This window comes from Rhipicephalus microplus, chromosome X (assembly GCF_043290135.1).
Source record: "Rhipicephalus microplus isolate Deutch F79 chromosome X, USDA_Rmic, whole genome shotgun sequence".
Classification (NCBI taxonomy): Eukaryota; Metazoa; Arthropoda; class Arachnida; order Ixodida; family Ixodidae; genus Rhipicephalus; species Rhipicephalus microplus.
The window spans coordinates 153,224,949-153,251,032 of record NC_134710.1 but is presented as its reverse complement, the minus strand read 5'-3'; the positions used below and the strand labels follow the sequence as shown (position 1 = coordinate 153,251,032).

Below are 26,084 nucleotides of genomic sequence, written 5' to 3'. Positions count from 1 at the left end.
TTTCTTAGTCTGAAGCAAGGCATTCATTCATTCGTTTTAAGTTGACTTTCGTTTCACATCCGTCAACTGAGTGCTTGATTTGTATACACTGAAAACTTGCTTCTTCATTATAAAGCCGAGTCTGCCCATAATAATCAATCAGCGTCTGTCGAGATTAGCTCGCCTACCCTGACCCCGAGCATGGGAGGCACTGCAGCGTTACACGTCCTCACGGCGTTTTTCCGCCACACCGTCGTTCCCCTGCAGAAGAGCCTGCTGGACAGCGAACCATTCCGGCAGCTCCTGGAGGCTATGGAGCTGCGCGTGTGCTCCAGACAGCGCACGCTGTCCCAGGATTTCCAGACGTGCCTGACCTACACAATTGTGGCGCTGGTTGCTCCGGCCTGGAACAAAGTTGGACGGTACCTCTGCCAAGGTGCGCACCATGCCCGACGGATCTCTTTTTTCATACGGCGTAGTTACACATAGAACAGAGAGCCATGGCTGCACCCGTCCTGCAAAAAGTTGGCATGGTCCAAATTTGCACGCGAACGCGGTTTCGACATCAGTGGACAAGCCGGCCGCAAGTGGTCTCCCCCCCCCCCCTACCCGCAGCCTAAAAGAGCACTGACACAGACGTTTGAAGGCGAGAGAACTCGTGAGATAGATTTTGTGTGTATACAAACACGCGTAATATTCGAAGTATCAACGAATATTATTACCTAGGACACATATGAAATAATTGTTAAGGTGCATGTCGCGCCACCGCACGCGAAACGCGCCTTTGTTTTTGATGTACACAATCAACTTCCACCTGCGCCCCGAGATAGCGTTGGCTGCTGTGATCTTTGCGAGCGCTCTCTACTTTAGCAGGCCTTTTCAATGGAAAGAGAAGGGCAGATTTACTGACGTCCTTGCCTCGGAAGCGCATCTTGAGGCGGTCACTCACAATTGCGGGTCCCCTCCCCCAACCAGCCCTCTCCAAAAAAGAGTTGTGCGCAAGGTGCTCACGTAGCCTGCTTTATATGAAAACCATTCTGTGTGCCGCTTCACGCGGCACTCATTGAAACCGAAACTGCGACGGTCTCCAAAAAATTAATCATCGCATGCTCGAGCCCACGAGATTTTCAGCAGCAATGAGTGGGTGATTAGCCTAAAAGAAAGGACGAGATGCACACTTCGACTTGAAGTACTTAATTGATGAGGATTTGCGAGCACTGAGTTTTTATTTTGACTTATCAGACAACAACAACAACACAAAAACACTATCATTCCAAACTAATAACATCGGTAGTTCTGGTACAAAAAGTTTATTACACGATGTTTCTTTTTAGCGCTTCTTTCGTTTCTCGTTGACTGTAATAGAAAACTAAAAAAAAACATTGCAGGGTGATCAGGTGCTAACTTCGCCCCAAGTTTGTGTTTGTCTGGGCACAGTATGTGCATAGGCATATACATCCGCTCATTAGTTTCATGTTCATCAGTGAACCTCTGTGTGAACGCGACATTAATGACCAGACTTTCAGAACAATGCTTTATCAGTCCTAATAAAAATACGAGAGAAAATCACAGCGTGTAGGCATTCAAAAATAATTCTTTCTCTGACTATGATTTCGAAATGATGTACCCACGAGTCCGTTTTGCGTCTGAAACGAAATAAAATATTTAAAATATAATCACTAAGTCGCTGTTAATTGCTTGCTGGATTCAGAAGGTAGTTATCTCGCTCATTTGTCTTTCTGTCCTCGTTTTCTTTCATTGACCTTCTTTTCTTTTTCATTTATTATTTTGCAGGGAGAGACTTCCTAGTTGCCGACGACGTTATACCAGCAGTAGGTAATTGTGCTTTTCTGACTGCCTATCTTGTCTCTGTGTTTTGTTTGTGAACTTCGAACGCGGGCCCACAAGAAGCTAAGACTGCAATAATAGCCGAGCCCTTTATGCCAGCCGTCGGTTCAAATCCACGAACGGTCGACTATCACAATAATCATCCTTAAACGGGATGCGCTATCTTCTTCCTCCTCTTCATCTTCTTCTTCGATCCCAGAGCACGAGCGCCGATTTGCCCGGCTTGGCACTTGATAACTCTGGTGGCTGAGAGAGAGAGAGAAAAAAAAGCAAGTGTGAAATTCTTGAGGAAAGGATTGATGAGTGAATATTTATAACGAGGCATGATTCGAACTAACATACCTACGATGTGAAGGCGTGTATTGTAGCCACTATCGGCTATCCAGGCACGCTATGCAGAGCAAAAAATAGCCTTGTATAGTGTACAATTGCAAGGGGGTGGGAAGGAGAAGTGAGAGTGAGGAAGAAAAGTTGTGAGGGAAGAGAATAAATCAGAGTTTAATGGAAGAAATGAATGGACAGAAAAATATTAAAGCAAAGAGAAAGAAAGGTAGACGGAGAAGAGAGAGAACGAAATATTTATACAAAGAGGAAAGTAAACAGGCACCAAAAAGACAACGGAAAAATAAAGAGAATGGAGAAAAAAGAAAGAAAGATAAAAATTAAGAGAAACAAAGAAGGCCAACAAGCCCAGCACTTTATTCAAGTTTGGAGCTGCTATAGGGTGAAAGTGACGTAATGTTAAACGTATTTTTGAAGATAAGGATACGCTGTATTGAAATCGGCAATTTCTACAGTGGATGATTATAATAGTGTTGTGTGGAGGTTGAATTTTCTTAAAAACAATGAAACTGCCAAATTCCGGAAGTCAGAACTGCCTAGTTTCACTCTTTTGTCTTTCGTTCATTAAAATACACATGTTTAGATAGTTTACACCACGAGACCTCTATTTTCAAATCATCTGTTTTTACATCCCAAGACTGGCAAATACTGGCTACGGAAACAAAGACCGAGCTGACGGTGTGCGCTGTCGGCATCAGGCTGCGACACATGACGGTAAGTCGGTGCTACGACCTCGTTGACTTTTTTGTGATCATTCATAATGCGGAAAAAGTGGTACGAAAGTTGAGAGTACGGTGAACAGTGCATGTGGTGCTCATTGAGCATGATTCAGGTTATACTGGGACCTTTATTGCTAAGGATACTATAATAGTATTGATGTGTCAAAACCAACTATAGTTGCAGCACCTTGACACATGACAAACCAAGGGTCCATTGTTTTTCATTCGACCGAGCTGTCGGCTAGCCATCCCGATGCCCTTTCCTGATAATACATGTTGTGTTATATAGACCCGACAGAGGAAAAGTAACCAAACAATGCTAGCTTATAGAAGGGCAACCTTGCAAATCTCGTATTATAAGTGCACCTACCTACCCTAAATACTGTTTGATCCGGGAGAAGAACTCTGACTAAATCGCTAGACTTAAGGACAAATAGTATTTGAATCTTTTTGTTGCCTTGATGGCTTCAGCCACTGTGGCAGCAGCAAATCTTAATTGTGGAATGAAACACAAAGCAAAGCTGGTACACCCTGTGGAAGAAAAATCAGCAAGCTAGGTTATATTGGGCTAGGTGAGTGTACTACTACTACTGCTACTACTACTACTACTACTAGTACTAGTGCTGCTGCTGCCGCTACTACTACTACTACTATTTCTAATAGTGCTGCTACTACTACTACTACTAATATTAGTACTACTACTGCTGCCACTACTACTGACGAAAAAAAAGACTGACGAAAAAACAAAGTTTTTTTACAAGGTCTGCTATCGCCTGTATGACATTCTGACGTGCACAAGAACAAGAGTCGCACGAGTTTACCTGATAACTGATTTAGGTACTACTTATGCCCTTGAAGGAAAAATTTGGCCCAAGGCCATCTCATATACTTTTTATTGAAATACATACATATTGAACGCAAAAATGCTCTCAAGAAACGGAATGATATTCTGGAAACTGCAGGCAGAACATTTATGTAGTACCTCACATACTTTACGAAAATTACCGAAAAATTGGTGAATTTTCAGAAGGTATAAATCGTGCGGAGATTACAAATCCATCACTCAGCACCACAAACATATCTTTTTGAATTCTGTCAACCGTGTCTGTCCAAATATCTCAATCATAGCAACAATAAACAGATTGATGACGTGTTGAAATTTCAGCAGGGTTTTTGCTTAAGTCCTGCCCTGCCGCGGTGGTCTAGTGGCTAAGATACTCGGCTTCTGACCCGCAGGTCGCGGGATCAAATCCCGGCTGCGACGGTTACATTTTCGATGGAGGCGAGAATGCCGAGTCCCGTGTGCTCAGATTTGGGTGCACGTTAAAGAACCCCAGGTGGCCGAAATTTCCGGAGCCCTTCACTACTGCGTCTCTCAATCATATGGTGGTTTTAGGACGTTAAGTCCCCCATATTAATCAAATAAATCATTCCTTAAGTCCTGTACGGCCATAATAGTGGTGAATCTCAGAGCAGAGTATGGTACATACTATTGCCCCTTAGATGTACTATAATAGGTAGAGTTTACACAATTATCTTTTACATATACAGAGTAGCAAAATCTGCATAAATTGTTTCATTAGATGTCGCTGTATTCTACAACTTTATTAAAAACTGACGGCATAAATAAGAAAAAGTTACGAGCTGTTCCACTTTGTGTGAGTGGACGACTAGCGAAGCTGCGTAGATCACTCGGAACAGAAGTGACATATTATTTTGATGAAAAGTGTAGAAGGGCACAATTTTTTTTAGCGTACGTTTTGTTGAAGACCAACCAACTCGATTTGCGGCCCAGATGCGCCGCGCACAGCCAATTTATGTCTGATAAACTTATTTATGCATGTATTTCTTTAGTTAGTTTTTTGTTTATTTTTAATATACAGGTGGAAATTAATGGAATTGTTCTGTGGCACATACCTGCTAAGGGTTTTTCTGTTGTGTTGTTCACAAGTAGCTTTTCGCTAAGTTGCGAATCGCCTGTACTTATATGCTTCGCTGTACACGTTCACTTGCTCTACAGTCACTTCATTTTAGCTTCTTTTTGCAAATGCCACAAACCTCATCACAATGGATGTCCCCGTGGGCTTGTTTTACGAGCATCACATAATTTTCAAATGACAAGTGTTTTTGTCGTCTCTCCGCGATCGCTATGCGGAAAGGCTTTGGATCGTGCCCGCCAACTCAGCACTTAGCAGTGAAATTCTCAGCCACTCAGTGCTGCCGTTGCTGCACGTATAGAGCATAAAAAAGTACCAGCCATCGCGCAAGATTGAAGCGACCTGTACGGAGCGCTACAATTCACACAAACCATGGCAGCTGAATTAAGTATGGTAATGCATTCTGCTGTATATAAGCTTAAGCGTTGGGGTCAGAACGAAATATCAAAATATGGTGCTGGAGCTCTCGCGTACTCCTAGGAAACAAAGATTTCCATCTTATGAGGTCTGCTAATTTGAGACAACACAGAATTTTAATTATTTAACTGTGACAGACAGCATAATTGTTTCCCATGAGCCAGGTCGTTTGAATCGTGGAATATTTCTTGCAGTAAAAAAATATGATAAAAACAATTGACTAGTTAGCAAAAATTAGCTAATTGTCTTTTGACGAAATTCTATCAGTGTGGATATTGCAATTTACAAGTGGTAGCCGGTGAGTTGGCCAAGCGTTTACACTTGAAATAAAATGTGTCCCACACATTTTCTTTCAAACTCGTTTCAAGAGTTTCAAACTCGTTTTATTGTTCCCGTTACAGCATGGATATCGCAACTGTTGTGGCCGTCTCTTTCAAACTTTTCCCCGACTGTCGCTTCAGAAGTTTTAAGCACCTGAAGAGGTTCTGGAAGAAGACCGTAAGTATTAACTTTACTCCTACGATGACCACACACATTCCGCGCATACACTCGCGTTATGAAAACAAATTTCAAACGTAGTAACGGACCATTCACGTAAGATATTACAGAAATACAAGTTCAGAGTATACGTGGTGCTAAAGCTATTTCTTTGTTATGAATGCTGTCCCCCTTCCCCCCCCCCCCCCTTACACACCCTTCCGCCTCCACCCTACTTTCGAGAGCAATCACCTTCGCCGGCACATCGGTAAATAAACAGGTGAGCTGAAGGTTCCTCTCAACTGAGCAGTGCAGTGATTCTGCCACGGATATTAATATGTTATCCCGTACGTCTACAGGGAGGTTCGCCTTCCGTACACTAGCAAAGTGAGCGGTATTGGTTGATTCCAGTGCAAGCACGCTGTGTGTGGTGCGTTTTCGTCTTGAATGCCCGAAATTGCAGAGGGCGCCACTCAGCAGGGGCTCTATAGGGTCAAACCATTACGTTTTGTTCTTAATCCGTCGTGCCTGAAATCAAGTTTACATCACCGGCGAACCAGGCACGCACGGGACTCGCAATGCCTTGTGAAAACGCCAAACAAGCGCGTTTACTGCTGGCAGAACGTTATGTTTTCTTCGTTCAAAAGCAAATAGCATTACGCTACCTGCGCTGTCTTCGTGGCTGTTGCACTTCAATGAGCGCGTAGTCAAATATTCCCGGAGTGTCTGTAACATCCTGTCAATCTTGCCAGTACTCTTACAAATACAAAAGTAAATAAATGAGTCAATAATTTTTTTACGTCAAGTAATTTCCGCACTGCTTGTCATGCGGTGCCTTGCAATGAACGAGGTGGCTGGCAAAGAGGCGTTAAAGAAAAAAAAGGGGGTGTTTGCAAAACAAAGAACAGCTCGCGAAAAAATCTCGTTAATGCACACAAGGAGTCTCGACAGCATTACACGACTATCGTTCAATGTAGTTATCGAATGTAAAGGTTTTTTTTTTTTTTCATTGAGCTGCCAGGAATGACTCGGACTAGAGAACCTACACTCTAAAAACTGCAGACGATATCGCAGGAGTAAAAAGTCAAGCTACTCTTCAGAGTGTTCCTCTACTCCAGCAAAACACATGATAGAGCGAAATTGATTTTCACTCTGTATGAAATGAGAGAGTGAAACTGTTTTTTTACTCTACCTATCTGTGAGAGAGTGCAGTATACTCATACTCTTTAGGCATGAGAGAGGAAAATGCGGCTATACTCTTGATCTTGATTACATAAAGATGCCTCGGCCCATTGCGAGTGATTATCACCAGCTAATAAGCACACATATACGCAGTAAAACGTACTGCATTTGTTGAGGCGTTAAAGATGATTAACAAAAAGAACAGTGTTTTTAGCGCACGCCTGTGAACTTCATCGCCCAGGAAAGCACTTGGAACTTCTAATAACTGCATTTTTAGCTTCGGATCTGTGTAGTAAAACAAGCGAATACTATCTTATTCAATCGGTCACGATTTGAATTCGAAGCAAACGGCTATGACAGTCTCCTTATAATAAAATTTTGGGTGCAGTCACTGACCCTTCCTTATCAATGAGACGTGTCATCATCATTTGTTTAATCTCCTCATCTGTAGATACCATCATCCATGTGTGCCTGCTCGAGCTCGTCCTGTTGGCGCCTTGAGCAAAAGCGAGATATGTGACCCCTAAAGCCGCAATAGTAACAGATGTGGTGAGAAGGACGCGGCATGGTGTGATATGGCTGTGGACACATTGGTGGTGACATTGGCGCCACAGGTACACGGCCACCTGTTGTATCCGTTGGGATATTGGTGGGTGCTGAGAGCGCCGAAACTTCGGCGTACGTTAGTACCTGAAGAGGTCTGGATTTGGTGGAACAAGGTAGATGTGACGCAGACGCAATCGCCCGCAACTATAGGCTGCAGCTGAGGGTAAAGTAGATGGTGGGGCACAGGAAAAGCAGTGCCCATGAAGCACCTCACGAACGATGTCGCGGACTGGGGAACAGATGTCTAGGGCCGCAGGAAGACGAATGTCCAACGCATCATATCAGAGACGAAGAGGCTGAAGTTCGTCTAGACTCTGGCAAACCGTGTTGACATCTTGAGTCGTGGCAGGAATTTTCGATGCAATGGCGTTAAAAGCGACAGTATTTATGCCTTTGATAATATGGCGTATTTGGTCGCTTTGAGGCATAGATGAGTTTACACGCTTGCACTAAGCAAGAACATCCTCAATGCACGAGGTGTGCGATTCACCCACCAGTTGAATGCCTTCAGCAAGCTTCTTTATTGCTGCTTCCGTGCGAACACTGAGGGAACGAAAAATCTGACGAAACTGCCGTGCGAACGTGTCCCAGTCGGGCAGATCTTGGTGGTGCTTTCTAAAACCAGGTTTTGGCAACTTCAGTCAGGCAAACAGGGACTGTATGTAATTTGTGTAGAGTATCGCACCTGCTCAACTAGCTGACGAGGTCGTAGGTGTGTAGCCATTCTTCAGCGTCATCCTGTTGAAAACTCTGAGAACACTGGCGGATCCCTCTGGTGGCTGTGCATTGGCAGAGTCGACGACGGAGGTTGCACTGGGCCGGCGGTGTTGGATGACCCAGGATTGTCTTGCACTGATATGGCAGGTGGTAGTAGACGACGACCCGAGGGGAGCTCCATTGATAACGGGCGAGAGGACTTGGGGATCGAGAGGCACCGTCCACTATTTATGAGGAAGAGCTTTATTCGAGAAGAGCTCGAGCTCGCACACAATGATCATGGTATCTACAGATGAGGAAATTATGCAAATGATGAGGACACGTCCCATTGATAAAGAAGGGTCAGTAATTGCGCTCCCCCGCCGCAGTGGTCTAGTGGCTAAGGTACTCGGCTGCTGACCCGCAGGTCGCGGGTTCGAATCCCGGCTGCGGCGGCTGCATTTCCAATGGAGGCGAAAATGGTGTAGGCCCGTGTACTCAGATTTGGGTGCACGTTAAAGAACCCCAGGTGGTCAAAATTTCCGGAGCCCTCCACTACGGCGTCTCTCATAATCATATGGTGGTTTTGGGACGTTAAACCCTAGATATCAATCAGTGATTGCGCTCAAAATATTCATGTTTAACGCTACGACCATTGCAGACGGAGATGCTCGTGTAAGCCTAACGTACGGTACGGCTACAGTTGGTGTGGCTTTAGTGGTTGAAGGGGAATAGGTACCTGACGAAAAATGGCTGAAAATATGTCCAAGGATGTGAAAAAGAGAACTCAATTGTTTAATGCACACTTCATGAGCGCAATGTTTCTTACACAGAAATTACTAACCACTTAGCGAGTCAGTGGACATGTCGTTCGCATACTTGTCTGCGCTAATCTCCTTTATCTACAGTAAAAACGTCTCGGACAGACGTTCCGATCTCACGAAGCACAAAACAAACGCATGAAACATGTTACTTACTGTCCGGCTGGTTTTTAAAACAGTGGAGACACTCAACTCTGCACTTCTAAACAAGAAAATGCAGACAGATCACAAATGTTAACTATAACAAGAAAAATATATAGTGGTTACCGTGTCAGGCTCGCAATGTGCAGTGCGTCTAGAGGTCGATGGTACGAATGCTACTTAGTTGTTTTTTTACCTTTTCTTTTTTTGCTGTGGTGCTCATATTTAGCCATCCTGACCATCCGGCGCGCGAGGAAGTCTGTAATGACAATTAAAAAGCCCTATTTCTGTTATTTTTTTCGTGAGTTGTACTGCTACCCTCTTCGGTAGAGTCATGCTACTCTGCTTCGAGTAGCCTTATGTTACTCTGTTGAGGGGTAGTGCTTTGATCCGTTCTGCGGGAATCGCTGTACTCTGCCTCAACAAGAGGTGATTTACTCTGGAAAAGAGAGCGAAATATGGGACAAGAAAGTACTCTCTCAAAGAAAGTGCCCGGCACTCTTAGTTTTTAGAGTCTATGGCACTTTATTACGAAATGAAATAACATCAGCTCACCCACCCCCTTGTTGTAGCCTTATATTAAAACAAAATTCATTTTTTTTTGCCAGCTGCCTTGAGTAGATGGCCGCTGTGAAAATAATGGCAAGTAGCGATTTTCGAATTCACGGGGACACTCTCGAGCAATTCTGAAAAACTCAAGGTGTCGTTCAACGCAATAATGCCTCTCTGAGTGCGTACGCGTCTTTTTGGCATTGCTAGTTTTCGCTGCGTTGTGACGTCACATGAGAGGTATAGGGATACGCGAAAAGTTTCTTGATTTCTCACAGAATTCGCAGACGTTCGTAGTTTTAAGCATCCTGCTCAATACGGTTTCCCTAAAATGATACACACTGAATTTACTTTTCTTGCTCAGATGAAGCTTATATTACTCAACACTGAAAATGGGAAAGTAAATCTCGGCCAATTTTTTGCACCATAGCATTTCTGGGATCTCTGAGGTTGTGAACCGCAACATTTTGTTGGGAAAGTTAAAGCATTACTTTATTAGAGGCATGGCATATTTTTCAATCTTAACATATTTACAACATCTCACTTTGGTTGTCATGATCTCAGCTGAATGTTGAAATGAGATACCAGTTGAATACGACATCCACCAGAGGAGCATCCCCAAGAGAACACTGGAAACGTACATAGTAGAACATCTGACATAAGTTGACCGTGTAAAGTGTGTGATCAATAAAGTCCTGAGAGAGATTATATTCTCCTCAACATTTCTCACGATCGTATTCAATGTATCAACAATCTTCTTCCTGATGCACTTTTTCTTTCAATCATAATCGACATATTTCTCGTCTGCTGAAACCAAAAATCAAAACGTCGAGCTCGCGTAGTCACAAAAGCGCATGGTTGGAGTAGCGTGTGAAGTACCATACCTCTCCCGTATTACGTGATATTTTGATAAAGCAATATATCATGCAAGTTACTTTCATGTACCCTGGCAATTAATGCCGGAAATACTAACTCGGGCCAGCTCGTCATAACATCGAAGCGCCGGAAACACTAGCCGGACAAAATGCTAACAAGCGCTAACCGAAAGACTGCGGCAATTCAAACAATCTCATCTTGGCCATGTACAACAAATGCTACAGCTCTTGTTGTTTGCATTACCAAGCGCAATTAACAGAGGACAGCTAGAAAATTATTTCAGCACATTGCAAGCAGCGAAGATGTACCCACTTCAGATGTTACCAAAGTGGATCAGTCAATGGTGGCTTTGGAAGCTGTGGATTTCAAGCACTGAAATGCGCGGAAAGCTGTCAGCCTGCTTCAAAGGTGACAGGTGGTAAACGACGCTTTTTTCTAGTTTGCGACCTTATAGCAGCATATAAACTCTAGAAAGCATGCTGCAACAATCCTTAGCAAGCAAATACGTGGTACAGGTAGCGAATGCATGCATTACACCAACGGCTGCTTAATATCAATTGTGGTGGTGGTCCTTGTAAAATGTGAATTGTGGTAGTGTATGCTTTATAAGGTTGTAATAAAATTGGCATGTGCATTTCGTATTCAGTTATGTGCATAGGGGTGTTCACCATGGCTTCTACAAAATTATGAACGCCTTAGCCTGCTTTCTAGCACACATCTGTTCTCTTTCAGATCACCTGTTTACCGAAATCTGGGTGCTTTTATCTCCTCATCTGCGTTTTTTGTTCGTATCGCATTGGTTTCGTCCTCTTGGTGCGTATTTAAACTTTCAGTGCGTTTCCCTGCTTTCCCTGTGTAGAATAACTCAGCCATATATTTATTGCTAATCACCCGTCTCTGATCCAACTGGGCAGATTTATTTATTTTATTTATTTATCACATACTGCGGACCAAGTATGTTCCATGCAGGAGAGGGCAATACAGTTCAAAATTCTTCCACATACATACACTTCCATTGCAGTATACATTCACTGCAGAACAAAATTCATGTACATTAAAAATTCGTGAAAAACAAGGGACAAATACAGGCAAAGAAGCAGACTTAAGCGACAAGAAAAGGGTATAGTTTCATCTCGGCGTGTTGAGCATAGGGGAATCATGGGGCAGAGCATTCCAATCAGAGACAGTTCTCGGGAAAAATGAATACTTGTAAATGTTAGTGCGTGCAAATATAGGTGTAATGCTACGACTATGTTTATGACGTGAAGACCTGGTTGTGTCCTGTGTTATGTAATCTGGTGCATGTAATCCTGATCTGGAAAAGTATAAAAGGCGGAAAAAGTTAAGCCGTGCAGTTTTCCTTCGATTGGCCAAAAGTTGGAGGTTCGCATCCTGCAACAGGGCTGATGGTGAATCGCGACATCTATACCCGTTGTCTATAAATCGAGCAGCTAATCGTTGTATTTTTCTACTTTCTGTATATTACCAGCTGTGTGGGGGTCCCACACAATGCTGGCATATTCAAGAGAAGGACGAACTATGACTTTATAGGCTCTAAGTTTTAGTGAACTAGAAGAACGATCCAATTCATATTTTAGAAAGCCCAATTTTCTCCTGGCAGCAGAACATATACCATCAATATGTGCTGTCCAGCTAAGCTTCGATGTAATCGTTACGCCCAAGTACTTGAATTCTTCTACTTGCCTGGTAGCGTATCCACCTACATTATAAGTAAACTCCAGTTTTCGGATTTTGTTGCTCAGACATAAATATGCAGTTTTCTCAAAATTAATTACCATTTCCCACTTTTTACACCATTCTTTTATGTAGATTGAGTTCTCACACAAGTCACGCTGGTCAGAGATAGCAACATATATCCCAGATGGGGTTCTTCACGCAAGTGTAAACTGTTCTCTGATGTATCTTTTTTATTAAATTACAGGAAAACTTACAGCTTGCAGATCATTCCTTATCGCAACAGTTTGTTCTGTATAGGAGCACACGCCTATTAACTCCGATCTACTGGTGCAGTACGGCTACCGCCTCCCGGACCAGACCGAGCCAAGGATGATATACGTGAAGGTACGGTTCCGAACGAGCTACAACCGCCACTACGTGTACCCGATCCTGTGCGTGCGTCCCAGGGAGGCGGAGCCCGTGGTGCCCATCAATCCTGATCCCATCTTTGGCTCTTTCCTGCAATGCGTCAAGCTCAGGATGGGCCAGCTGTGCGGCGAGCCGTTCTCTATGGTGTCGCGTAGCCCATCGTTCCCCACCACGCAGCTGCACTGGACGGCCAAGGACGCCCAGGTGGGTATTCACCAGACTCGCTAGACCAGAATGGTGTAAATGTTACGTGCGATGTGAGCAGCCTCACATAGTTTCTTTGTCAAGCCGCTACTGTATATCAGAGCAAATGTATCGCATGTATAGCAGTGGAAGAGCTGCGGCCTGATGGTATATATATAGATATAATATATGTAGATATATATTGTACCGGTGCACATCGACGCTAGCTCTGTGCCAGTGAGAGAAAAAACGACGAAGTTCGTGGGTCGCGCTCTCGGCCTTCTGTTTTCTGTGCTTCAGTTGTCTTGCTTGCCCTGGCGAGTTTTTTGCTCAAACTCCTCCGAAGAACACGCTTATTACAATATATATATGTGTGTGCGTGTGTGTCTGGTACAGAAAACGTACTGCGTTTTGGCTGGGTATGCATTGCATACGAAACAGCAGAATAGATGAAGAAATTAGTCGGCCACGTTATGCTGCAAATTACCTGTTCACCTGGGCACGTGGCGGATCAAGAAATGAAGGGGGGGGGGAGAAAGCTGACCTCCGATTCCATTCAGTTTTCAATCAATACAGTCGAATTTCTCCCGTCACATCCTGAAAGCCGGCCTCTGCTACAATGACACGAGCAGTTATGAACGTTAAATACTTGGCGAGAAATTTCACAAAACACTGTTTAACTTCATACACAACACAGCGCTAACGCCACACATGTGATAGAGTATAATATGCATTTAGGGTAGGTGAGTGACGCAATAAAAAAAAAGCTGGCAGTTGCTCCATGTACGAATACAACCGATGAGCGAAGTTCCTTAGAAGAGGGACGCAAACGACTATGCGCCTGATCTCGCTGAGCGGGCGGAGAGAATATCTACCTCACTCTATGGGGGAACGACTCAGTGGGTGAGTGTGCCGCGCGCGTCGCGCAAGCCGGCCCAGGGCAAGGACCAACCACTGGGTGGAGTGGATCCCCGAAAATGCTATGGAATATAAGACGGCAGGGCGAAGCGATGGTTTCGCGCGTTTTCCAGTTTGAGGAGAGAGGGCAGAGACAAAGAAAGGAGGCGGGAGAGGGAGACATGTTGGAGATGGGTGCGAGTGAGAATGGCTGCGTTCCACAAAAAAAAAAAAGAAACCTACCAGCTCCTTTCACGAGCTGACCGCCCACTTCCCAAGTAGCCAATAACCAAACAGAGCTATAAACGCCCTAACTTCGAATAGCGCTTGTGGAATGGAAGTCGCCGTTTGCATCCACTGCATTTTACTTCTTCGCTTCGCCACATACAGAATCCGCCACACAAGAGCGGTCTATTTCGCTTTGCGAGCAATATTGCGCAAGAAATTATGTGTGTGTGAAAACGAGGCACCTATCTGCAAACATCGTGATGTCAACCTGTATCACGTTGTCGCACATAATGTTGGTTAAGCCTGTCGGCAAACGATCGACAACGAAAACAAGTGAAAAGCTGTCTGTATTTGGTCCTTATAGTCCCACACGCGCAATGGCTGGTGTTCGCTCTTCGTGTGCAAGGGCATCGGTGGCTGGTGTTCGCTCGCCACTCATGCAAACGTTTCACCAGATAAAAAGGCGATACCTGTAGCAATGGTCAATCGTGGACGGCACATTTTCTGTGCACGTAACAATTTTCTAAACATATCCGCGCTGCTAAACAGGGCGAGCCATCGCAACAAGTCTCAATTACAAAAGATTCCCAAGCTGCAGCACCGTCGTAAATGAACTTAATGAAAAGTCGACAACAGTCAACCAGCCTTGCTGCTAAGCAAATTTAACCTTCTAAACCAGCCTATCCCATAACATACTCAACTCACGACATTGTGCCAGTTTTCATGAGGATCAAGAAAAAAATCTAGGGTTTAATGTGTCATAAATGATATAATTCGGATGCCCACCAAGAGTACGATGCGCTGCATGCTATGTGCGTGTGTGTGTATGTGTGTGCATGTGCTTGTGTGTATGTGCATGTGTGTATGCTTGTGTGTATGTGTGCATGTGTGTGTATGTGCATGTGTGTGTGTGCGTGTCTGTGTCAACGGGTGTGTATGCTTGTGTGTGTGTTTGTGTAGGTGTGCATGTCCGTGTGGCTGTGAGCGTTTTTGCATGTGCATGCGTGTGTGTGTATGTGCGTGCATGTGTGTACTCATTTATAGGAATATGTCAAGACAACACCGAGAAACATGGCTCCTGCTGCGAGGAGAAGCACGAGAGGCGATGTTCTTTTGTCCGTAAAAGTTTTGTCCACTACACAAACATATTCGATATTTCGCACGAACAAAAAACATTTCGTGGTATAGATGGCTGTCCTTTAAATTTCAGCATAATTTAACGACGAATATTGTGCAATCGCATTGCCGCACGTGCCGGGGCCCACCGTGGTGAACATCTCGTGTGTTTTACGCCGTCAAGAGCCGGGAATTATACCCGGATGGCGGGCTCCAGTGGGGCTAGACTTACCTGCGTGTCATGTTGATAGCAGAGTTTGTTTACTGCTTGTATATCGGGCTGAGCCGGATCGAGTTATCGCTGAATAATTGCACACGCTGTTATCGCCTTGACCATGGTACCCTTTCTTCCTTCTCTGTTTAATAGGTAAAAAAATTAGGGCTTGGCCACAAGAGCGGCCGGCGTTGCCAAAAATTGAAGGTATGTAAAACAATCGCAAGAAAAACAATAACAAGAATCATGAAAATATAAAGTATAAATGGCACAAGTATGCACAGGTAATGGTACATACAAGAATTGAAAAAAAAAACACTCACGTTAACGACTCTACAAAAGGAATTGATCAGTCTGCCGTCTTCGAGGAAACTCCGAGCGATATAATGTGGTGACCACATTATATACGTGGTCACCAAACCACGTAGTTCGGCGGGGCTGGGGCCGGTTAGCCAACGCAAAATTGGGTCACCCGACGCAACCATTATATTTGTGGTTTCTTAAATTTATTGTAATGGTTCTCACCTGAATTTAAAAAAATTTAACGTGGACAAAAATCGCCTTTTTTGCGGATGGGATCCGTACCCACAACCTTCGAATTACTTATATTTCGAAGGTTCGGCATGCGGATCTTTTTCGTCCACGGTGCTTTTTCGTCCAGTTCACTTTCGTTCAATTTAGGTTCGAATTATTACAATAGAGGTAAGAACCACGGTTAATGTCCCTGTGCTTTCCTTGGATTCCCTCTCGGTTTAATTAGCTGCCCACAAACGATAAGATGTGTGAATAATCGGTATAACACGGAGGAAGCGTTTCTACGTGGGGTTCAGCAAATATGAAATCTTCCATACTAAACGAGTACAATCTACATTTAATAGCACACTGCTTTGTTTCATAGAGTTTCCCGATTGAATTCAATTCTTTTAGTAGTATATGTATTATTGTATCTAACAAAAAAAACGAGCCTTTAAATTTACACTCTTTCTCTTCATTCATTGCGAGTCTTGTTCTGGCAGACTAGATGCCATCAGGTAGTATGCGAGGGATTTTAAATGCGGCGCATTTCTTAGTCGCGCGAGGTCGCGGATCCGGCGTCGGCGGCGCCGTCCACATCCCTAATACACATGCTCGCGTCTCGTGCCAACTGTCACTCCCCTCCTCCTCTCCCTCCGCAAGGCCCACGAAGGCAGCGTCTGCTAGTAAAGAACCGACAGCTCGCGCTTCAAAACCATTCACTGGCCACCCCTATAGGCAGGCACTGCATCGCGCGTTCGGAATTCAGTCAAGGGCGTCTTTACTTGGCTTTCCCTTGTCTTGGCGCTTTGCTTGACTCGAGTACATGCGATGGGAGCAGCAGTACCTTCCACCAGTAGTGGGGCACAACCACAGCGTCCCGCCACTCGTTGAAGGCAACTCTTCTCCTTCGTTCAATGAATCAGGAGTAAAGACGAAATATCAATTAGGCATTCTGAAACCATACTCAATTATGCAACCTTCACGCGATACCCCCAGTTCACTGCGACGCATTTACTAGAGTTCCCCTGTGGAAGGATGCGGGCGGCTTTTTTTCATCAGCTGCCAGCTCCTAATAAGATCACGTGCTATGCGTGACGCCAACGGGCAAAAAGTGTGTTCCGCACTCGCCGCAATGGCAACAGGCAGCGCCGACTGACGCTCCCACTTTTAAGTACACATGTATACCCAATAAAGTGAACGAAGGGATGACCGCCATCGTAGCTCAGTCGTATAGCATCAGACGTGTAATTCGAAGGTCGCACATTTGGATCCTGCCAGTGGCAAGTTACCTTTTCTTCTACTTTTCTTTCTTCACATTTACACTACAATTAATTCTAATACCATCCAATCGGCATCTTTATCTGTTAGTGCTCATCATTTGTGCCACTAAGTAGTTATAGCATTAATTTGATGAAATTAATCAATTACATGAAACCGTTTGTTTTATCGACAAGACTTGCTGGGACAGGCGACGTATAGCGCTTTGAGAACTCGAGTGTTCACGGGAACTCGTAGAGCAGAAGCACTCGCGCTCGTAACGCAGCAGCCTGCTCGAATATTCACACTGCAGATCCGTTCGCTTAGACCGTTTGTTTCTTAAGGGGGGAGGCTACCCTGGAGACCGATTTTTATTTTTTAAGATATCTGGATGAAACTTTCAGGGGTTGTTCACCACAATAAAACTAGCACAACTGCTAAGTTTCACGAAGCTGTGTTTCTTAGTTCCAGAGTTATTGAGGTTTAACTGGGTGCTTCACATGGGTGCCTGAGGAAGAGTCGTGAGAAATCCCAGGACTTAGTAGAAAGCTGAAATTCATTGTGGTCATTCCTTGATAGCTATCCCAGGGCGCTACAAAGCCGTTTTTTTAATTTCCCCTCCCAAAAAATTTTCACGCAACTTTGAATTTGATGTAACCAGTAATGACCAGATTCATCAAAAATTAATTGTTTATTATAAATTACCACCACCAATTTTCAAAAAAAAGGAGCTTGTTACGCCCTTGCAAGGTCATTCAGGAACAGAATAAAAAAAACGGCACACAAATCTGATGAACGGTTTTCGAGTTCTTGCTTTCCTCAGCACCACAACTAGCAAAAAAATCCGTTCTGAGAAAACAGGCCGAGAAAGTTCAAAACACGTGTTTTCTTCAAAAAGCTCCAGCACAGTAGCTAGAAGTGTCCTGGCGCACTCTTTTCTTCTTTTGCCTGGCCTCCATCTTCTCTTGGTGTCTTTTAGAATTCTTTTTTAGGCGTAAAGCGTCTTTTTCACGAGCTCGCTGGATGGCCAGATGACCTGGTTGAAGTCCAATGGAGTCCGATATCACTTGGGTTGCTTTGCAACAGCCGGCATTGTAGCGCAGCACTGCTTCATGCAGTGCTGTTTTTACCGCGATCAAGGATGAGTGTTGTTCCGTCGGCATCAGAGACCACAGAATGGAGTGGAATGATTCTGATACATTTTGCGTCTTCGCTCCCAGGCAGTGCTGAAGAAGCGACTTTTGTGACAGTCTTTGTAGATGGGCAGCATAGCTGCAGCAACATAGTCCGGTAGGCTGTGTTTATGTTTTGGCTGTGGCTCACGCTTTGCCTCTGCAGCTCTATGGCGGCACCACGATTGAGCCCCCTCAGGGCAAAGTTCATGGTGAGGGTCCTGGTCAGTCGATGTGACGTGGTGATATGTTGCCATCACTGCACGCTGCATGGCTGTTAGGTCAGTTGAATTGTTTCTCAGGGCCCAACCATAATATCCTGTCAGCTTTTCAATGAGGGCTTTAGTCAGCTTCCCCTTCCCACTAAGTGGCTTATCACTTTTCTGCACAATGTTTCGAAGAGCACTTCCAATCCTTTTCTGAACATGGTTCAGACCTTCTTCTTTTACAATTGGCACTAGCCCGTACACATTCTCTTCTGTGAGGGCAGCGAAGGTACGGCTGTCTCCGTCGGACACGAGAGTGGTGTACCGCAGGCCATGCTTGGATACAGACCGCCCAGAGAGAGTCAAGCCTGCCTCCACTTCCATGCTTCCCGATTTTGCGTCTGTGTTTTTCTGGCAAATGTGGTGCTTCTGCCAGCTTTCGTATGCTGCATCTCCAGGTTTGGGCCCTGTTTGGCATCCAAGGCAGTGGTTTGAAAGAACTACAGCATCCAAGATGAGACCTGTAAAGAAGTCAATTACCGATCCCACTCCGATGTGTGATGTGTGACCCCGCTTATGCCATGTGCCATCGTACACTAAGGTGATGTCTTTGCAGAAGCTGGGGTCCATTTCTTTATATGTTTTGATCACTGCTGTGGCAGAATCAGCATAAAACTTCTCCAAAGCGGTGGCCTCTGGCTTCCTGAACGTCTCTTTCAAGTGCTTTTGAAACGTCTTGTGGTGAAGACCTCTGTAAGAGACGTTCATGGCAGCCCAAAAGTCATTAAGAGCTGTTTGCCCCTTGCCTATTTGCTTTATAGCCATTATGGCGCGGACATTTACATTGAAGGCCTGCGTGTCCTTTTTGCGAGGTGATGTCCATAATTTATCGACGGTGCCACAAGAGGCGCACACGACTTCAAGTTTTGTTGCAAGTCCAAGCTTGGTGCTCTCTCGGACAGTCATAGCACCTTTCAATCATTCTTTGCACACTGTGCGGCTGAGCACGACGTTAAAGATGTTCATTTGAACCAGCGAAAAATGTTCGCCCTCACTTGTCACTGCAGGTGCAAGAGCCGGCTGCATCAGTTGAAATTTCTTCTGCGTCGCCGGCGTAGACTCGAGTTCAGCGCGAACGGCGTCACGACGTTTCGCATTCGCATCGATTTCTTCCTTCGTTAGGAAACGCGTCCGCAGATGAAGCGACGGTCCACTCACGCTCGATGGCGGCACCGATTCAGACGAAGTGCTGGGTCCGGCGATATCAGAAGCACTCGGTGTCACACTGGATTGCATCGATTCGGAGCACGTGTCGAGCCCGGCGATCTCGGAAACACTCGGTGCATTTGCGGCTCCAGCCACACTCGATGTGTCGGATTCTCGACTGGCGACAGCCGACAACACAGTTCCGTCGCTGCAAGCGTCTACGCAGTCGGCACCCGCAGCAGAATAGCGGAATTTCGATGATCGTACAAGCTGCATAGCGCGCCTCCGCGCACCAGACTTCCGCACTGACTTCGGCTTCGTTGCCGGCATCGCCCGCAACAACAAAACCGAAAGGCACAGAACTAGTGCAAAAAGAAAAAAAGATGAGAGAAAATGATCGAAAAGATAGCACAAGGCGAAGAGCGGCTCGTAAGCAGACGTCTGTCGAGGCGGACGGAGCAGAGAGCAACAACGAAGCGAGCGCGCTGGACGCGCCATCGAGAGGAGCGACCGCCCCCGCTGCTGCACAGCAGCCAATGGCGGGCACGCTTTCTCCCGCGAGATATGAATGCGCTGCTCTAGCCAATCAGTGCTCCGCATCGCATCGCGAGAAAACGCCAATAGCGTCTCAACTGTGCTGCCGACGCTATTTTGCAATGCGGCGAACGAGAGAGAAAGAATTCACGGTCAAAACAACACCAAGATGGCACGGGACGACCGCATGGTCCGGGAATGGCGCGCGCGCGAAGTTTGGTTTGATTTCGGGATTTGCGCCTGTTTTGGACGCCGCGGCGGCCTCGAAAATAGTATTTTTTTGCACTCTGCGGTTGAATTAGGTGCTGATAATTACAGAATAGGTAGTTTATGAGACATACAACCCAAAAATGTGGTTTTTCAAAAACCGACTTTTTCGCGATTTTTCGGTTTTCAAGGGCCGCGTCCCCCCTTAATCCTTACGCTTCGCCAGGTGCTGGCCGTGCTCGTATATGTTCCAGCACTATCGCTCTAATATCGAGCTAACTTTCATTGTCTTTAATGACGAAAAATTTGGAAAGAGAATCTCCAGTGAAAGGCGGTAAGGGTCACACATAACGCAATGAAAAATGCAAGCGAGAGATCATTCTGTTTCATGCATATTTTTTCCGCTACACTTAACCAACGAGCAGGCCTGCTCTAATTTCTGGAACAGCTATTGGATCGACCGCACATGCGTTGCACGAAGCATGTGAACTTGCCCTCAATTCATTTGCGGCAAGCTGTATACAACAGCGTGTAGCGGTGTGCCAGAAAGGAACATGCTCACACGCATTTCGTCTGCACAGAACACTGCAGCCATCATACTGGAGTGCTGCCAGCAGTAACCGTATGCTTACCTCGAGCGTTGCTCAACACTGCGGTTGGGAATGTGAATCTAAAATCATGCCTGGGGCACTGTGGAGGATTGGCTGAGTTTCACCCGAGTTGGGCGAAGCTCGTTCTTCCCGAGCTCTGGCAACACCCCGTTATGAACGAGCCAACAGTATGAAAAAGTCAAATCTACTGCTCAACACGCTGCGACGTTTCATTGGTTACGATGGAACTAGTCATCGCGTCAAGGACGATCGACTAAGTTGGGCGGTGTTTTCAAACCAGAGGCATCCTTTTTCATTCGTTTTTTGTTCTACTGAGTGCTGAAATGATTGATTGATATATGGGATTTGACGTCCCAAAACCACCATATCGTTATGGGAGATGCCGTAGTGGAGCGCTCCGGAAATTTCGACCACCTGGGGTTTTTTAACGTGCATCCAAATCTAAGCGCAAGGGTCAGCAGCATTTTTGCCTCCATCGAATATGCAGCCGCCGCAGCTGGGATTCGATACTGTGATCAATGGGTTAGCAGCCGAGTATATGGCCCACCGCGGCGGGGCGAGTGCTGAAGTGCACCCATGCTATAAGTGTCTGAAACCTTTTGTGATGATAACTTTAGAGACACTTGGTGCTTAAATTTATTTTGAAGCTTTTGATTCCTGCACTAACTTCATTTTTAGAATAATCAGCATCGTAACCTCGGAGATCAGTGCCGGTGGATCACCTTACAACATCGTGACAGCAGCTAAATCAAAGGCCACGTGTTAATCATCATAGTCAGCCTGTACATTATAGCGCGCTGCTCGGCCGGTGCACATTGTCTTTGTTGTCTTCGTCCGTCAGCACTCGAGCACATACGGCCTGCTGTCTTGCTATTAGAGGTGAAGTCCCTAAGCCGCAAGTCTGTTCTTCTTAGCTCGCGGTACCTGACTGCCTATAGTTCCATGACTCACTCAGCATGTGCGGATGAACGGAGAGGTGAATGGACGGATGAACGGACGGATGTACAGACAGACAGAAAGACATACGAGCAGACGATTCACAGTTTACCAATAAAACCCTCCGAAGCTTCGTCCCACTCATCATCATTCCCTCCGAGGAAATTCTGTGATTTTTTGGCTGGACTATATACTTGGCCAAGGTAATTACGCCACATCTTAAGAACACCGAGCTGATGAAGGAATGTCAAGCTATAATTGATATGTGGGGCTTAACGTCCCAAAACCACCATATGATTATGAGAGACACCGTAGTGGAAGGCCCCGGAAATTTCAATCACCTGAGGTTCTTTAACGTGCACTCAAATCTGAGCACACGGGCCTACAACATTTCCGCCTCCATCGGAAATGCTGCCGCCGCAGCCGGGATACAAACCTGCGACCTGCGGGTCAGCAGCCTAGTACCTTAGCCACTAGACCACCGCGGCGGGGCTGTCAAGCTATAGAACTGTGCTACCTAAAGTATGCTAGGTGATGAGCTAACCAAACTATGTTAATTAACCTGATGTTATTCATGAGCACTTAAGTAAAACCATGGTAACTAGCCTTTACTGATACGATAACAGTTAGTATCTTGCTAATCAGGATTATGTTTAATAGCACCATACTGATCATGGCCTCGCTAATTGTGCCTGAGATGATTGCCTTATAATTAAAGCCTTATCAATGAAGACAAGGCAGCTCAGTGTAATTGTAGTTAATCATCAGTCATTTAGTGCAACCAAATTCAGACAGACCTGATGCGGTCTTCACTTCGAAGCCGACGATGTACATGAGTAGACGAACAACATTAAAAAGATGCAAGAAGCTATAGGTTATCAGAAGCTCCTCTCTTGTATACTGCAAGTTCACCAAATTATTTTCTATGTAAAGAAGCTGCCGCTTAGCGCTCACCACATAAAACGCTTGACAGTCACACCGGCATCATCACAGTTACGAGTTGAACTGAGGCCTTTTACGAATCAACGAGTTTGTATCCAAGTTCACGCGTCAATTACTTTGATTGGCAGACGCCCGAGGCGCAGATCGGGTATGCCCACCACGCTTGCTCTTGCCAAGGAGCAGTACGCAAGCCGTGCAGCTAGATTAATTTATCAGCTTTATCGCACAGATTATGCACACATGCGCGCACAAGTAAAAGTGATATCACAACATGGCTACGATGTCTCGCATTCAATTTCACCATGCTCATGACGTATCGAACCACAGCTGCGACCATGATGCGAGTGCCCCTAGTGGCCACCTGTCCTTATATTAATGTGCAATATTTGATAGAAGCGAAACAAGCAGCACGAGAGTTCTGCATGGCCACCCTTGCTGCCTTAGAGAATGGAAATGTCCATGCTCTAGGTGGAATGACTTCCTGTCTGAAAGAGGACATACGCCCACAAATACGCCTGGGGAACTCGCTTGGCTAAGGAACAGTGCGACATTCAAACTTGACCCGCTGGTCGCAGGATCGAGTCCCAGTTGCGACGGCTGCATTTCCGATGGAGGCACAATGCTGTAAACACATGTGCTCAGATACGGGTGCACGGGTCACCTCTGTCACGATTGAACTAGTCGTTTCATCTTATAAATGTACACAGCTCAAGGTTTCGAGGGTAAAGCTAAACATTCAGGGTCGTATTTCGCATTGGGCATATGAGTAAACTGATATTGAAAGCGATCTGTTATGCAAGGTTGTGGGCTGCTTGCGGCATACGGTAAGGTAATAACACATGGCTCGCATTGCACGTGGCGACGCTGTCTGGCGGCGGCACTGATTGATTGATTAAAACTTTATTTTTGTCCTGAGAAGACACAGGGGAGACCCCGCGCCACCCGACTAATCCCACGTTGGGACCATCAAGCCGAGCTTGGCGGCCCGTTCACGGGCCCTCTGGACGGCCAGGGTTTGATCCTTAAGTTCGGGGCTGCGTAAGAGCGCAGCCCACCTGTCCTCGCTGAGGGCGGGGCCGATGGCTTCACATTCCCACAACACATGATTGAATGTGACTAACAGTCCACAAGCGGGGCAATCCGCACTTGGATACCGTTCAGGGTAGATGGCATGAAGAACCACAGGGTTAGGATACGCACTGGCTTGCAATAGTCTTAGGGTGACTGCCTGCGCCCTGCACAAGGCCGGGTGTGGGAGAGGGAATACCCTTCTTGACAGATAGAAGTGCTTTGTTATTTCGTTGAACGTAAGTAAGGGTTCCCAGCGAGGCAGAGGGACTGTGGAGGCAGCGCGGTCAGTGAGTCCTCGCGCGGCCTCGTGTGCGCCCTCGTTCGAGTTAGAGGTAGGGCCCTCAATCGACCCCAGGTGAGGGGGAAACAAAGTGAGAGAATGGGGCGTGATACTCTTGATGCTTTGGAGAAGGCGGAGGGCCTGAGGGGCTACCATCCCGGTTTCGTAGGCTTTGATAGCCGCCTTGCAGTCGCTGTATATTGACTCTCTGCGACTATCTAGCATAGCCAGCGCGATTGCAACCTGTTCGGCTATATGGGCTTCGATGTGGGTACTGTGGCGGAGCAAGTGAGCCTGGAATTTGAGTCGACGATGGAAACAGCGAATGCCTCTTGTTGGACATATGGCGCAGCATCCACAAAGCTTGCATCAGTGGGGTTGCTACGGACGTGCTCGAGCAGAGCTCTACCCCTGGCCCTACGCCGACCGACGTTGTGCGCAGGGTGCATATTGCGGGGAATGGGTGCGATGCGCAGCTGAGACCTGATGTTTCTGGGAATCTGCATGGAATCGGGGCACTGGTCCATAGAGTTGAGGCCCAAATCATCGAGTATCTTGCGGCCCGATTTGGTTCCGGAAAGCCTGAGCAGCTGTGAGCGCTCTTGCGCCTCGATTATTTCTTCGAGTGTATTGTGAACACCGAGCTTGAAAAGGTTTTCAGTGCCAGTGCTTACAGGCAAGCCGAGCGCGAGCTTGAAAACCTTTCTTATGAGGGAATTGAGCTTACTTCTTTCTGCAACATGCCAATTATACATGGCTGCCGAGTACGAAAGGTGGCAGAGCACAAACGCATGTGTGATGCGGATGAGATTGTCTTCCTTGATTCCGCGGTGTCTGTTGGTGATCCTCCGGATGAGGCCGAGAGCACTTTCCGTCTTGGTAGTGATCTGTCTCAGTGCAGCTCCGTTAGCGCCGTTGGACTCGATATACATTCCCAATATTCGGAGCGAATCCACTCTTGGCACTGGGGACCCGTCACTAGTGAAAAGCCGTATTTCACTTTGAGACGCAGGTTTCCAGTCACGGTGGCCGCCGCCTCGGGGTCTTTTCTTGTAGAGCAGAAGTTCAGATTTCGATGGGGAGCACTTGAGACCGGTGGGACGGAGGAAACGTTCGGTCATGTCGATTGCGTGCTGCATGGCTTCCTCAACTTGACCGTCGCTCCCGCCGCTGCACCAGATGGTTATATCATCTGCGTAGATGGTATGGTTGATTCCTTGAATCTTCGCGAGTTCCTTGGAGAGCCTGATCATCACGATGTTAAATAGTGTTGGTGAAATAACTGAGCCCTGAGGCGTGCCGGGTGAACCGAGGTTGATCTCTCGTGAGAAGTACCCTTCGATCTTGAGCTTGGTAGTTCTCTGGTAAAGAAAGGATCTCACGAAGTCGTAGACCCTCTTCCCTAGCCCTAGGCTAATAGACTGGAGAATGAATTCGTGAGAAACGTTGTCGAAAGCCTTCTCCAGGTCTAATTCAAGGATGGCTCTGGTATCTCCTGTGCTCCGGTTGATGATCTGATGCTTTATCAGCTTCATGGCATCCTGTGTCGAGAGACCAGCTCTGAAACCAATCATATTGTTTGTGTACATGTCATTGGTCTCGAGGTGCACCTTGAGTCGGTTCAGAAGGGCGTGCTCTGCGACCTTACCGACGCAGGAAGTTAAGGAAATCGGTCTTAGATTATCTATTCCTAGTGCTTTACCAGGTTTCGGGATTAGAACTGTGTAGGCCATCTTCCATTGTGCGGGAACCTCCCCACTGCGCCACACCTCATTAATCTTTTCCGTAAGGAATTCGATGGAGTCATCATCA

At 46.1% G+C, this 26,084-nt stretch overlaps 1 protein-coding gene across 1 annotated transcript in view; it reads right to left on the bottom strand.

The window, feature by feature from the left end:
* Positions 1 to 1,186: 1,186 nt before the first annotated feature.
* The window catches only part of LOC119177048 (transmembrane protein 170A), a 107,780-nt gene continuing 82,882 nt past the window's right edge, over positions 1,187 to 26,084 (bottom strand). Inside the window, exon 4 of the mRNA XM_075878021.1 lies at positions 1,187 to 2,073. Within this exon, the coding sequence (XP_075734136.1) occupies positions 1,973 to 2,073 (101 nt within the window). The 3' untranslated portion in view covers positions 1,187 to 1,972. The remainder of the gene's footprint in view (positions 2,074 to 26,084) is intronic.